At 42.1% G+C, this 15,598-nt stretch overlaps 1 protein-coding gene and 1 pseudogene across 2 annotated transcripts; one reads left to right on the top strand and one right to left on the bottom strand.

Annotated features, from left to right (window-relative positions):
• The window catches only part of LOC109633701 (leucine-rich repeat transmembrane neuronal protein 4-like), a 45,608-nt pseudogene extending 41,189 nt beyond the window's left edge, over positions 1 to 4,419 (bottom strand).
• A 7,308-nt stretch (positions 4,420 to 11,727) lies between these two features.
• On the top strand, positions 11,728 to 15,082 carry LOC109633703 (leucine-rich repeat transmembrane neuronal protein 4-like). 2 transcript variants are annotated; one of them, XM_069524156.1, is made up of 3 exons: positions 11,729 to 12,103; positions 12,318 to 12,384; positions 12,520 to 15,082. In XM_069524156.1, exon 3 carries the CDS (start codon positions 12,525 to 12,527, stop codon positions 14,139 to 14,141), a length of 1,617 nt encoding a protein of 538 aa, XP_069380257.1. In that variant the 5' UTR covers positions 11,729 to 12,103; positions 12,318 to 12,384; positions 12,520 to 12,524; the 3' UTR covers positions 14,142 to 15,082. The 2 variants fall into 2 exon arrangements, with proteins under 2 accessions (XP_069380256.1, XP_069380257.1); XM_069524155.1 differs by lacking the exon at positions 12,318 to 12,384 and having other exon boundaries at positions 11,728 to 12,103.
• Positions 15,083 to 15,598: the final 516 nt, after the last annotated feature.

Here is a 15,598-nt window from a genome sequence, read left to right as displayed (position 1 = left end):
TGTGTATTTGTTCTTTGCATTGCGGTGTCTGGCACAAAATGTAACAAAAAAAAATCCCATTACATTTTTAACAACTCAGGCGGCTCCCTTGAGCTGCAGAGGGCAAGGAATAACAAAGCAGAGGAAGTCTCGGATCCTTACCTCTGATGGGCTATTAGTTATTCTAGCTAGTGGAAGCCCCATTAGGTCTGCCATTTAATGCTCCCACGCCACATTCTCTCATGGTAGTTTCAAGATTGATAAGCTGGCCATCTCACCTCAAGCTTGTTTGAGAAACGCCCTGCCACAGATAATCTGACAAACAGCTGATTTAGTTACCTGTGTAGCTGGCGGCATGTGACATGACTGAAAACAATGGAACATACAGTATTTGTGCAAGACTCTCCAGTGACTCCAGGGGGAAGGACACAACAAGAATGTAAGTGGTGCTTCAGCTCGGCCCCCTGACGTAGAACATATTCTAAAATGATTTATAGAGTCCACGTGGAATATAGGAAATGAGCTGTATGGCAGTGTGAGATAAAACTTTGTCTCTGAGCTGCGCTGACAGATACAATGGAGAAGAAAGATGTCTCCTGCACTCCACAGCGTGTCTGGTTAGCCTGACAAAAGGTGCAGCTACGATTCCAGTGACACTACATCTTTCCCAGCGCAACATGTCCTGTTAATCACACTTAACCATACTGCCAAATGAAAAAAAAAAGCAGCCGGACAATGGAAGACAGATGCATGGAATTAGATTTTTTTTAAAGGAAAGAGTACACAGGCAAAAAAAAAAAAAAAAAGCCTAATTAAGCATGAGCAAATTGATTAGTCTTTCTGTCAAGGCTTTGTGTCTCAATCCCTCCTGACGTACAGTGGCTCAGAGTCAGTCATGTGGAGTCTGGTGTTAGAGTGAAATTTCAATTTAAAGTTTCACTTGTGTAACTGAATAGTTTCCTTCTCTTCTACTTTCCAAACAAAAGTAGTTTGTTGCTGCAGTAGCACAGAAAATCCAGATGGAAATCAAGCCCAAATGCATTATTTATCTTGTATTTGGCTTCGGGCCTTCAGAGTGTTCTCCAGCCTGCGGTGACTGTTTGAACTTTGCAAATGAAAATAATGACTAAAAGCTTAAGTATATGATTGCTGGAGGCAGAAAAAGGAGAATGTGGTATATGATCGGCTGGTACAATTGTAAATATTCACATATTTAACACGGTACAAAACAAATATTAAAACTCACATGACTTGTGCGTTTGCTCTTACAGCTGCTGTAGCAAACACACAGGATAGGAGAGGACCACCTGCACGGTGACTTGATCCAATACATTTTGATCATTCTGTGCAGGACAGCAAGCCATTTGTGAATAAATATCAGGCTGGCTGATAATACATAGATTCATCAATGAGCTCTTTTCGTGTCAGGAATGACAAATGAACCTACTTTGTGTATAATGCATCTTACTGTATGTAAGTTATGCAGGGAGAGGAGCTGCCACTGCAGTTTCGGCTAATGGGATTCATATTTTAGCAATAAAACTGCATGATTCAGAACAACAGCTGGGTAATCACATGGAACTGAACAAACCCAGCATATTGTGAAGCAAGTCACCATGCACTGACCTTTACCTCCTAATCCCAAAAAACAGACAAATGCAGAGTAGGAAAAGTTAAAAAAGTACTTTTCTCCACAGATCGTTGGAAAATTTACCTCTCATGCCTCGCAGTGGAAATTGATTTTTGGAGGGCAACGGTCATACCTCGCATTCCCTGGAGCCTGAGATGGTGTATGTGTAAGGTCCTGTCCCATTAACCAGCACATCCATAGTCTCTGAGTGTGAGGGTTTGTAGTCCACATAGTATTCTTGCAGGGGGGAATTAAGGGAGCGCTCGGTCTCCCGAGCCTTTTTCTGGCGCTTTTTAACCGTTGAGCGCTGCTGAAGCTGCTTGATACTGCTGGGATAGCGCTTCCATGAGACATAGATTACCAGCAGAATAATGGCCACAGATAAGAGGAGAGCCACGCTACCAGCTATGATCTTGTGGAAGGACACGTACTCAGTGTCTGGCAGAGGGATAGTAGGGGAGACCTTGGACGGAGCTGGGGAGGCTGTCCTGTTCCAGGTCAGCTTCTTGTCCACCACAGACTGAGTGGAAAGAGGCAGCAGCTCAGCTGGAAACGCAGAAGTGAGGGGCGATCTTGTCGATGGGATGGGACTCGGCGTTGCTGTACAGATGTTATAGGACTCCACCACATCAGTCACTTTCTCCCCTTGTGCCTCCTTGGGGTCGGCACATATCAAAGTGGTCTCCTTGTTACCCTTAAAGGCCTTGAGCCAGGCCACCAGGGGACATATGTTGGGGTTACAGTACCACAAATTACCAGCCAGACTGATGGTGGTGAGGGAGATCCAAGTCTCTGCCGTCTGCTGAGACACATTGCTGAGTTTGTTGGAGTCCAGATTAAGTGTCTGAAGATTAGGGAGGCATTGAAATGTACTCGGCTCCAGCACTTGGAGTTCATTTCCTGAAAGATCCAGCTTTTGCAAGGAAGTCCACATCCATGGCAGGCCCTGGGTTAGCAGCTTGATACGGTTCCATTGTAAATAGAGCGCCCTCAGGTTAGTCAGGCGAGGGAAATGAGCAAAGTTTATCTTTGAGAACTGGTTGTGCTCCAAATGAAGCTCGATGAGTTTAAGGAGCCCTGCAAAGGCATTACGTGTGAGGCTCCGTAGCCTGTTGTAGCCAATATCAAGAAACTCCAGGTTGCGACAGTCAAGAAAAACTCGCATAGGGACAGTTTTTAAGGAATTTGACCTCAAGTGTAAACTCAGCAGCTTCCGTAGACCCACAAACTGCTTGGGTTGGAGAACCTGCAGTTTATTGTAAGAAAGGTCAAGATTACGTAAATTGGGAACGTCGTGGAAAGTGTTGTTTTCTAGATGTGTGATCTTATTCGAGCTCAGAATCAGTTCTTTGAGCCTGCGTATCCCATGGAATGCCTGGCCGTCCACAGCACTGATGTAGTTATGGTCAAGGTAGAGCCAAACCAGTTGACTCAGCCCTGCAAACTGGTGAGCTCTGAGGTTCATGAGGCTGTTGTAGCGCAGGGACAGGCCCTGTGTGCCAACAGACACATTGCTTGGCACGTCACGGAAGGCATTGGATTCACAGTATATTATCTTCCCATCACATCTACAGCTCTGGGGGCAGGGACGCTCACGGATGCCGCTTGGAGCAGCGAGCAGCCAGGTGGGCACCACCACTGTGAATACAAGCCATCTGAAAAGCATGGGAAGTCCTGCAGACACAGAAAGTGGCAGATTTGAGAGCATAAACATGGAGCACACAGAGCAAGTGTGCACAGACTCGAATAAGAGGGAAATGGATGAGATCAAATTGAATTAAGGAACCAAATATTATCACTGTGATCTAAAGCACTTGATAAAGGGGGTGTTTGCAGCCTGTGTTCATGGCAAATCTGCACACACATACACACACACTTACATCCATTATCACAGTCAAAGTCATGTTCCTGGGAGACAAGGGAAAGGTGATTGATAACCTCATGCATCAGGAATAATCAGTCAAACAGTTACTGAGCAGGAAGCCTCCTTCAGATCCCACAGCCTGCAGTCATCATTCACAAGCCGCAGGAGGGCACAGAAATTAGCCTTAAGTGAATAATAATTGGCAAACGACTAAGGACTTTGCGCAGAAACGAAGGGGAACTGTCCACATACCCATATTTGCGCGGTGTCGGCTCCTCCTCATGCTTAGGGCTCTCTGTTGCATGCGTTCCGCGTCCACATGTTAGATGCACTCGGCGTGTGTTGGTCCGGATGGGTCCGGACACGCACCCTGGACGCCTGTGTGAGCCGAGGAGAGAGTATACGCACTTTACGCCGCAGCCAGGTCCGCTTTGCGCACAGCCGCACACCTGTCGGAGGAGACGAGAGCGGCTCCAGAAGGTGAGCATCAACCTCTGCCTGTAGTTTCCCACGTTACCGCACAACAACCCTAGCTTCGTGCATTTTAGTGACAGCCACATGCACAAAAAGCCCTCGGACGCACGCGCTCAAGCTTTGTATCCTCCTGAAAATGGCATTGTTTAGCGAGTGTTTTTGGAAGGCGGAGGAAAGAAAAGCCCACATTTTAAACACCCGTGTCGCCAATTGTTGAATCTAGGTTTAGTGGCAGCAAAAAAAAAAGAGACTGGAAACCGACCAAGTGAAGAATTTTGAAAGGGATTAAACTGTGGTCCAAAGCCGACAAGTTGGATGTTTCCCAAATTCAGATGTGGACAGGGGGAGGAGAAGGCGCAGTCTGCTGTGGATTAGACTCGTTGTCCGTGGCATCAAGAATAAATCAGTTGTATAGCAACAGGAATGATGTCGGTGGAGGATCCGACTGAGCTCACTGGAGCTCGTTTCAGGACTTGAGATGCCCTCTCCTGGCCAACCAGTGACTCTCCACAGCCCACACTAAAGTGGACTCCATTGTCCCCAGGTACAGAGCCTGCATTTCAATTCAAGCACAGCGATGGGAAGTGTTGGCTCTGCATTTACATATGTGTGAAGATACACTGCCAGTCATAGGCTCTCATTTAGCCTGTGTTCACATTCATGTCCAGCTCATTGCAGGATTGAGATCCTCTAAATTAAAATGTAACAGTGAGCTGAGAAATGTTACTGACTGTAATTAACTCTGTTTTATTACAGGCAGGCATGACTGTGTCAAAAATAAAAAAAATGTTTTAATAGTCAATGGTCTGTAGATTGAATACACTGTTGGAATATTCAGAGTTGTCAGTACTGACATGCTGATGAATAAATAATGCTGCAGAAGGCATGGCATTGAATGGAAACGACTTGGTACCCAAAAATTAAATATCGCTGAAGTAAATGCACTTTATATTAATAATAATAATAATACTAGTTTGAATTTATATAGTACGTTTCAAGAGATCCCTAATTTCTTTCCTTGACGATCATATATATTATTATTATATTTTGGAGTTGCTTCTGTCCATATAGTTTAATGTCTTAATGGCTATATTATAACATTGTATGTGTATGTATCAGCATTATAACCAATTGTCATCTCCTGTCTGCTAACGATTTGTGTCCCCCACTAAATTTACTCTTGATCTGGAGGCGGGCCTGAAAAGGTCAGCGTAGTTTGTGTTACCAAAAGCACAGAGATAAGCAAGAAAACAGCTTACCTTGTCTTCTACAGCTGTCTGTAGAGGGATCCACATGTTTGCCATTTCCAATAAAACATTTATTTCTCAATCTACTTGTGGTTTTTTTTCTGATTTATATGTTATCAACAACTAGCACACAGTTTGAAAATGAAGCAGAAACAATAGAAATTGATTTCAGGTACTTTTCACATGCAGGTATTGTATCCCTCTCATGTGGTTTTAAATGTCATATTTTAATTCATGCAGGAAAAGTTAAGAAAGGTTTTTCTTTACTCAGTGTTGCACGTTGACACTGACTTGTGTAAACAAAGGGTGCACTCAAGGGCTCATAATGGGACTTTGAGTCAGGGTCAAAATCATCACTTCTAATGGGTCCCTCTGCTTCTGTACTTAATGAGTGGTGTAATTACTGGTAATGGATGTTAATGAACATTTGAGCTCAAATTGCAGATAGTTTGTGACAAAGAAATCGGTGGAAACCAAAATAAAACTGATGCATTCAGCACATTAATGCCAGGCACTGATTTAATTTTCAGTTAGATCAATCAGCTAACGGGAGTTGAAGGACAGGGCAGGGACCTGCTCTCCCTGTCTCTTTGTCCCACACACACACACACCAAGGTGACTGGAAGAGTGACAAATGCCATTACCAAGTACACTGTGCACAGCTTTGAATGAAGCATACCCTTCAGTGTACATCATATATTCTATCAAACGGTCTGAAGATATTTCCAAACCAATCGTTGCAAAAAGGAACTGAGATTGATTCTTTCACCAATTTCATTCACTTTTGTTAGATTCAAGTGTGGATGTCTAAGGTACCCAAGAGTAAACTAAAAGATATACAACTTAGACAAAGAAACTCAAAGCAGCAGACATTAATTACACTAAAACTAAAACGTCTTCACATAACACAGAGGCATGTTTAATGCAACAGAGCTTTGCAGTTTGTTGGTGCAACATATCTCTAAGGCTTTAGATATATAGTAAGTACACATACATATATATTGTGAAAAATTAGACTTGTGTAATGCACAAAAAGTAAATTATTTCCTCAGAAGCATTTGAGGATGAATTAGAATGATCAGTTGCGTAAGAGGTACGCATAAGTGAGTTGGAGCTTTGTCAGTTTGAATAATACCATATACAATATGTATTCATGTACAATACTGACACTACATCAACACATTACATATCAGGTTATTAAAAGCTTTTGAGAGGACAAGAATGCTATGTTTTCCATTTAGCAATCACTTCAGGCTGCTCTTGGAAATCAACTCAACTCAAAACAAGAGCAGCTGCATTTATTGAGTATATTGTTATTTAACTGTATATAATCAACATCCATTAAGCTCCCACATTATACAAATTACAGGAAGAGTTAAAAAAAACACACAGTGTTGATCTAAAAATCTTGTGATAATATTGCAGACCCATCTCTCCTATTTAAGTTCAATTTTTGGAATATACTTGTTGAAAAAGTCATTTACATACAGATTAACCAAGACTCACAAGACCCTCGCTCTATTGTTGCTGGCACTAAACTAAATAAGATACATGTTCCCATTTCACTGTTTGGACTGTTGCATTAATCATTTATTATAGTTTTATAAAAAAAAATGCACATATCTATTGTACATTTATGATTTAAAGTGATTTTAATTTGTAAGAGCATGCTGCACAGTTCTAGCCTTTCTCCCATGAGTCGGATCCCCTTGGTCTCTTTTCTAATCAGCCTAAACATGTCATTGTAATTTGCATTTTGTTAAAAATATATATTGAAATGAATAGCCACAGATTCAATTTGGGGGGGGGGTCCTTCTTTATCCTGTTGTAATCCCATGTTAAAAATCCCTACACGTTGCTGTTGTGCTCTCATCCCATGCTGAGTTCCTGTAAATTCCCTGTGGTCTACGCATCACTTCTTATTTGTGATGTCGAACAAGACCCACTTTCACATTGCATTCAGCTTTTTGAGTGTTTGGTGTAACTGACTCATGCCAGAAATGCAGAGCTGCAATGGATCAATAATTGAGTTTCACAGTATATGTATAGATGTATAGTCATCTCTCTACAATGGAGAGAATGCCCACTTATTCTAACTCCACCAACTTGAATATTTTGTTCTTACAGCTATAATTTGACTGCTTGTTGAAACCTTCTTCAAATAGAGAAATGACCTATGTTTTAGATTTCATGATGTGCTGACTCATTTGATAACTGTCCCCCACCAGGGTCTCAGAATCACTCTGTTGTCATGAAAAGCAGAGAGAGACCGACCATGAACAACAAAGGTACAGTACCTCTATGAGCACTCACCTCACTTTGCAAATAAGTCAGTCACTAAATTGCTTCCTATGAAACTTTAATGACTGTCTGTGACTGACTGAGTCTTGAATAATAGAGCAAGGGAAGGACCTGCTTTTTTGCAGAATAATGAATCCCACTGAAACAGGGTGCAGGGGTGTCTAACTAGTAAAATAATTAGGACAAAGAGAGACTTTAAACAGTGTTGAAGCAGTTTGTATTTACTCTGACCCTGACTTTTAAACTTTAATTACCCTGCATATTACACAAACATAATAACCCAGCAGCAGGTAGGTATTTCTGAGACAGCGGACTGGTCCCACAACCTCTGGCTTTTTATCCCCCATTGCTGTGACTCTAAGCAGAAAAGAAAATGCTACATATACTTTTAATTGTTTTTTGAGGTACAAGGAGCAGTATATAGATTTTGCTTTGATTACTTTATCTGAAACCTGCGTCTCTGCTGGGAAAGCTGAACTGAAGTCAGGGCACTGAAGAGACTCTTGAAATCTTGAAGATTCATATTCTGTTTTATGCTGGGCAGCTTTTTTCTTAGGATGCATTAAATTCATCTTTTCTCTTCAGACCCTTTCTTATCCTGAAACACAGAGGTGACAGAACATACAAGATGTTAATGATAGATAGCTGAATGAACAAACTATTAAAACGTTACCATAGGTTAAATCAGAGCCCTTCTTTTTTGCAGTAAGATTCTACAGAAGATAAAGACACGCAGTCTTCACATGTCAGTCCACCTTTTCAAATATTGGTCATGCATAAGAAATAAACACTTCTGCAGGGACGACTATGAGGATCGGTCCATAATGTATTATAGAAATTATGGTAATGGGTTAAATCAGAGTCAAACAACCAGACAATAATTGATGGATTCCTTCAGAATCAGATGATGTCATGCATCAAATATGTCAACGTGCTTCTTTTGCAACTCTTTTCCTTTCATTTTTTATTTGTGTATATCCTCAAGTGATAGGAAGATATTACACAAGTCCACTGTGCAAAATGGTTTCTCAATCTTGTTCCTATGCTTCTACTTCAATGGGAAGAAACTAAAGGCAAGGTACAACAACGTACCTTTGCTATTTGTGCTTAAATGAAACATGAGCAAAGTCAGCCACTGAGATGTGATTCTGTCCTGTCAGTCATATCCTTCGTGCAACCTTTGTTGTTAAGTGCATGTTCATGTACTACATCAAAGAAATATATTTCTGTGCACATCTGAATAAACAAACTGTACAGTAAAACCCAATTTGATGCAACTTTACACTAATACAGCTTGAGAAAATCAGTTTGCAAGACCAATCTACAATGAAAGCAGTTTTTGGTCTTATTAACTTTATGTAGATATAGAATAAAAAGATTTCATATAGGAGGGAAGTTTTTGTGATAAGGAATCACATTATGTTCTTGTCATACAGTACAGACACATGCAACTACAAAATCAAAAGTTTATGTTTCAATCCTTTTGTTGTTTTTTTGGTGTCAGTAAGATTACTCAAAAATTACTGAATTACAGATTTTCACAAAACTTGGTGCAAGGATGGGACATTGGCTAAGAAAGGACCCATTACATTTTGGAGTAGACCCCACTTTCTTTAACCTTCACCAATTTCCAGCTGAATAACTGATGGATATCCAGGATAAAAACATATTTAGGCAACCAATAGCTATGAGTGAGTGCAAGTTTGTGCAGATCTAAATAAAAATCTGGATTTAGTGAATTTAATTGTGGTTTTAGAGGGGACAGTTGGGTATGCACTCTACTGTGTGCCATTCTAGTTTATTTTGTGTTTGCTTTCTGTTACACTCAAGCTTTTTATTGGTGACTGGATTCAGAAAGCTAGCTGGCTGCTCCTATGCTATTTCTTCTTTATGTGAAAATAAAAATGTTAATTAAACCCCCGAGATTGAGCGAATGAGAGACATGTATTTGTATGAGTGATGCACACACACACCCAACACACACACACACACACTGGCAGTCTGACAGTGGGGGTACTATGGGTACTCTGGCCAATTCAATGTACCTTGTCTTATAGAAGCACAATAAAAAAATCCAAAGGTTAAAGTCATCACATAAAATACACATAGATGGAAAAGTTTTTTGTGGATGACTGTAATGTCATCCAGCCCATCTCAAGACAAAGGCCACTGACTTTTATTGAGTGATAAACCAGCGAATATATTTCAAATATATTTAAAGGTTGTTTTGAAATTCTAAGCATTGATTGTAATCAAAATTATTTTTGTTGTTTGATTACAACAGTAGTTCTGAGACATCTGCACTTCTGAGATTGGCAGACATGCTTGGTAAAAGGTCAAAGGTCAGTAGATGATGGCTGAGTGAATAAATCAATCCAATGGTCCCTCTCTCCACCCATCTGTGTGTATATTGCATTTATAGTATTGACAAGTACTGTAATACAGTGTGGTGCACAACTAACTAATTAACTAACCGGTTATAGGATTCAAAACACAACCCTTCATTATCTCCTTCTGTATTGTCATCTAGGTTAACATAATGTAGTAAAGGTGGACTCACATTGATCTCTCTTTATGGGATGTAATATTTCATTGGCAGTTAGAAGACAGTGGCTGTCACCTATCTGAGGTTGATAACATTGTCATTGCTAATTGTCACTTTCAAGATGAGGCTGGTGCACACGCACACAGCTGCTGTCTATGCAGGATCCAGCTGATAAAGTGATTGTGATCATTGTCAGTGCAGCACATCCCCCTCCACACAGTGCAGGTTTCATTTTCTGCTGCTCTGCCTAAATGTTGTGAAGCAGCCTCCCTTGATGGCGTGATTGTTGAGCAGCACGTTTCGCCCACACTTCAGGTGCACTCTCTCCAATATGAGATCCCCCCCAAGACACATGTGAGTCGGCGCAGCCTTTGAAGACCAGAGTTTGTTTGATATTCAATGACAAAAAGGTGCTGCTATATAAGTGTGAGCGGTATTATCCTAACAGAACGGCTCATTTTCACAGCTCTCACATTAACCCCTGCCTTGGTGCTCATGGAGGAGATTTCATAAGTACATGAAAACTTAAAGCAATCCACAGGCATCACAGGAATCAGGTTTGAACAGGATTATAAACACGTTCCTGACCGAATGTTGATATGACTTCATCAGTGACCTGGATGCTGATTTCTCTCTTATCTATGCTGGAGTCATGATCAGTGTCAGCAGCTCTGAGAGCAGGTCATTTCTCTGTGCGTGCACAAGGGGATGCTGTTAGCACACAGTACAACTCACTCTCTCCAGTGCATCGCTGTCAAGCTGTTGTTCCCAAAGTGATTTAAAGGTTTTCCCACATCCTCCTGCTTCAAACATGCTCCCTCCATCCTCCTCCTCTATGCTCCTTCCTCTGCTGTCTGTCTACTGCCCACTTCAGAGGGGCCATTCATTTAAATACCAGTAATTCTTCTGTTGCCATTTCTTCAGCAGCATCTCCAGATACAGAGGTGTGAACTGTTTATCTGCTTAAACTCCAGAGTGTGCGGATGGATGCTTGCAGCCTCGCACTTAAGCTGTTACCATAATTATCATTTAAAGAAGCTGCCGAGGCAGGGAGCAAAACTCCTGATTACCCAACTTCCTGCTGGTTTTTGAATTAATGATTGGAAGTATTAATGAATAAATGGTGGATTTTGATAATGTCACCTCCTTATCTCGATTAAGGAAATATCCATCACCAGTAGACTATGTGTTATTCCATTATGTTCAATACCTTATCTTCATACTGTGCCACCCCCGGTCAGCCCTCATGTCAGCAAGCTTGAATTATATGTGGATAAACTGAAATATGAAAAATCGAATTGAATTTTATGAACTGTGAGTGAATGTAACCTACACACACACATTACATTTTCTACCAACTTTGAACAATTTAAAAAATCATAAAGCCCTAAACTGAGCAGGGTAAATATAACACTCTATATTACTTAATTTTGCATGCATGTTGTATATAGATGTGATGCACATATAACACTGCATCAAACACATGTAATTCAATTAAACTGATTGAATTCATAAATGAAACAATAGCTGCATTTAGGTTGGTTGGTATATATGGAATCTTTATAAGACTGTGTGTGTGTGTGTGTATGTGTGTGTGTGTGTGTGTGAGAGAGAGAGAGAGAGAGAGAGAGAGAGAGTGTGTTTTGGACGCCTCGAGAAAGGAGTATGAGGCAAGGGGATGAGGGGGGTGGGAGATACATAGACGGAGAGAGAGAGGTACAGAGTGTGTGGAGGATTGTGCATCAGTGTGTTGGCGCCCAGACGGGTATTGCGCACACAGGAGGCTCAACTATAGCGTTGACTCCAAAGTGTGAACGCGTCCTATTTCTGAGAGACAGACACAGAGAGAGAGAGAGATAGGGGGAGGAAGGGAGAGAGAGAGAGAGAGCAGGGTGCTTTGGACCGCTGCGGCGAAAAACTTGCCTTTTTTCTTGTTTTCTCTTCTAAGTGATGCTCAGGATGCGGATCGGCTCCGAGGCTGCGTGAACTGCGATTTGCGAGCAGTTTAATGTGCTCTTTATCCATCTCTTGCAGAGGAATACTCCTTCCCCCAGCAGCGATGGGTAAGTCATTATGGTCTTTCCAATTTAGAGACAGTTTCTGCCCTCTTGAGGCTTCAGTCTGATCCTCACTGGCAGATTTCTTAGTTTTTCAACTGAATGTCTAAAATTCTAAAGCATATGATGATCTGCTGATCTTCTTCATTCAAGCACCACTTTACATTGCTCTATTCCCTCCACATGTGTCTCTGCGTCTGATACCATACCATGAAAGTAGCAAATGCCAGACTCTGCCATCAATTCTTCATGAAGCAGATCTGGTGTCTCAGACGTCAGACCCCGAGGTCCTCCTCACTACCTTGTCTCCTGTTTGAAGAATTAATTTCTCACCTTTACTTATTTAAACATCTCCGAGCACACATTTTCTAAAGCCTTGTCATCCCTTTGATTGCCTGTGCCCTGCTCTATACCCCCAACAGGTTCGATGATGTTGGACTGGAGGTTATCATGTCTTCTTCTGCAGGCAGCTGTGCTGCTGTTGCTCAGCAAGGGGGAGAGGATGTGTCCCTCCAGTTGTCGCTGTGAAGGAAAGATTGTTTATTGCGAGTCTGGCATCTTCCAAGACATCCCAGAAAACATCACCACCGGCTGCCAAGGTCTGTCTCTGCGTTACAACAACCTGCTGGTCCTGTTGCCATACCAATTTGCCCACCTCAACCAGCTAATTTGGCTTTATTTGGACCACAACTCCATCAATGCAATAGACGCTTTAGCCTTCCATGGTGTGCGCAGGCTCAAGGAGCTGATCCTCAGCTCCAACAAAATAAGCCACCTGCACAACAAAACCTTCAGCGCCATACCAAACCTGCGAAATCTGGACTTATCCTACAATCAACTGCAGTCACTGCAACCAGGACATTTTTATGGTCTGCGCAAGCTACAGAATCTCCACCTTCGATCCAATGGACTGAAACAGATCCTCATTCGAACGTTTCTGGAATGCCGCAGTCTGGAGTTTCTAGATTTGGGTTATAATCGTTTACGAAGCCTCACCCGTACAACGTTCTTGGGTCTGTTCAAGTTGAAAGAGCTTCATTTGGAGCACAACCAATTTTCCAGGATGAATGTCTTTATTTTCCCACGTCTTACCAACCTCCAAGCTCTTTATTTGCAATGGAACCGTATACGATCCATCAATCAAGGCGTCCCCTGGACCTGGCACAAATTGCAGAAATTGGACCTGTCAGGAAATGAAATCCAAATCTTGGACCCAGCAGTTTTCCGGTGTATGCCAAACTTACAAATACTCAATCTGGAATCAAACAAACTGAGCAGTGTGCCTGAGGAAGCTGTGGCAGCGTGGACCTCCCTGACCACCATCAGCCTGGCAGGTAATGCCTGGGACTGCAGCCCCGGCATCTGCCCTCTTATGGCATGGCTGAAAACCTTCAAAGACTCCAAAGACATCAGCATGATATGCAGCAGTCCCAAGCCTGTGCAGGGAGAAAGAGTGGTGGATGTAGTGAAAAACCTCTCGGCATGTGTGGACGTTTCAAGTGTGTTTACAACCACAGCTCTCATCATCCTGACTTCTGCCCAGGTTGTGAATGCCACAACTCACCCCTCTCCCTCTGGTGTTACAGACCTGACTCGTAGTGAGTCACCGGCACAGAGATTAACTCCTTCACCTGTCCCTCCGAGCGGGACGGCCAGAAAAACAACAGAGTCCACAACCATGAGGTCGACATCAAACACCCCCCCAGAGCCCCCAACATCATTTATCCCAGAGCTACAGTTTGAACATATGGCTTTCCACAAAATCATTGCAGGCAGCGTAGCCCTGTTCCTGTCAGTGTCATTGATCCTTCTGGTTATTTATGTCTCATGGAGGCGCTACCCCAACACCATGAGGCAGCTGCAGCAGCACTCAGTCAACCATAAGCGCAGGAAAAAGGCCCGAAAGCAGGAGCAGGATCTCAACTCTCAGTTGCAAGAGTACTACCTGAGCTACCATTCAAACTCAGAGACTATGGACTCTTTGGTGAACGAGACAAGGCCTTGCACATGCACCATATCAGGATCCATAGAATGTGAGGTCTGAGCTCCCAGCTCCATTTTAGGAGACTAGAAGTGCCATTGCAAAGCAGAGTTAATGTTTTTTGTTCGACTGGATTAAGTGGTTTTATCTCTAGTGTGAGATGATAGATTCTTCACCACTGAAGGAAATACATCGTACAACATAATTATGTGCGCAGAGAGGAAGACTGGAATGGAGAGATATAAAGTATTCGGAGAGAGCTAATTATCACCCTGACTGACACAGGAACAGTGGCGGGGTGAGCCAGGTTAGCTCTGTGCAATTTCAAGTAGCAACTGGACCTCTGCTACAGTAGGAGTCAGCTCTGTAGAGAGACTGACCATATTTTTAGTCAACCTGTATTGTCATAAAATAACAAAGCCACTTCTATTGCCCGTTTTTCTTTTTTTTTTAGTGTGTAGCTTGTAAAGCATTTAAGACTTTATTGTATGTGTGCATCTTTGAGTGTATGTGTGTGTTTGCGTGTGTTATGGGATCATCTGATGATCTCCTGGTTGAGTTACGGAGTTACAGATACTGTTTGTTCGTCAAAGTGCAGCAATTAGAAGAAGCAGTACCACAAACACAAGGGAACAATCACAGAGAGAGGATCTTATCCTGAGATCTTTTGCATGAATTCATTCTCCTTCTTTAAGATGCCTCTCTTCCCTATAAAATGATCATTTGTTACTGACAGAGAAAAAGGAGTTTTGAGTATGCCACACACACCTACTATATATCATGAGTCTGATCTCAGGACTGATATTTGCCAAGCTGTAAAAATCTGTCAGGTCCAACAAGGGACATATTGTGTGAAAAGGTTGATCTTGATTTTTCATAAAACAACTTTTGTATTGATTATTTATTTCGTTATGATTATGCATTGTTTGTGTAAAGACATACTATGGATACTAGGCATTCTATGTGATGATGATTGTATAATTAAAGAAATCACTGACAATTGATGCCAAATTGTGTGTGTGATGAGATGCATCACGTACAGAAGGAAAAATCACTCCATGCATTGTTCCCCCTGATATTACACACTTCATTGGATTTGCTGCTGCATCTGAGGGAAGCTGACACATTTTCCATTATGTGTCTTGTTTTCTGGCTCTTTTCACTTCTGTCATCTCCTGGCACTCCAGCTTCAACAGCGCTATCGATTGTATCTGTGTTACGCACCTCAAACTCAGGGTGGGGGGGGGGGGCAGATCCAGGGGGCACTGGCCCCAGCTGAAAATTGAAAAGTGCACCTGTCCTATAAGTAAATATATTTTTTAAATAAACTAGTCACTTACCACCAATACCAGATTTTTTTTCCCAAAGCTTTTTACCCTAATAGTCAAGGGCCCGGTCACACATGTGAGAACGCTAAGCGAATATTGCAGGTCTAAGTTCACCAAAGTTGAACTCCATGTGAAGCGATGCTGCAATTTGCCTCGCCACAGGAAGCAAATGTAATATCCACCCTCTCGCCC

Source organism: Paralichthys olivaceus, chromosome 4, assembly GCF_024713975.1.
Source record: "Paralichthys olivaceus isolate ysfri-2021 chromosome 4, ASM2471397v2, whole genome shotgun sequence".
Taxonomy (NCBI): Eukaryota; Metazoa; Chordata; class Actinopteri; order Pleuronectiformes; family Paralichthyidae; genus Paralichthys; species Paralichthys olivaceus.
This window is presented reverse-complemented; position numbering and strand designations above follow the sequence as displayed.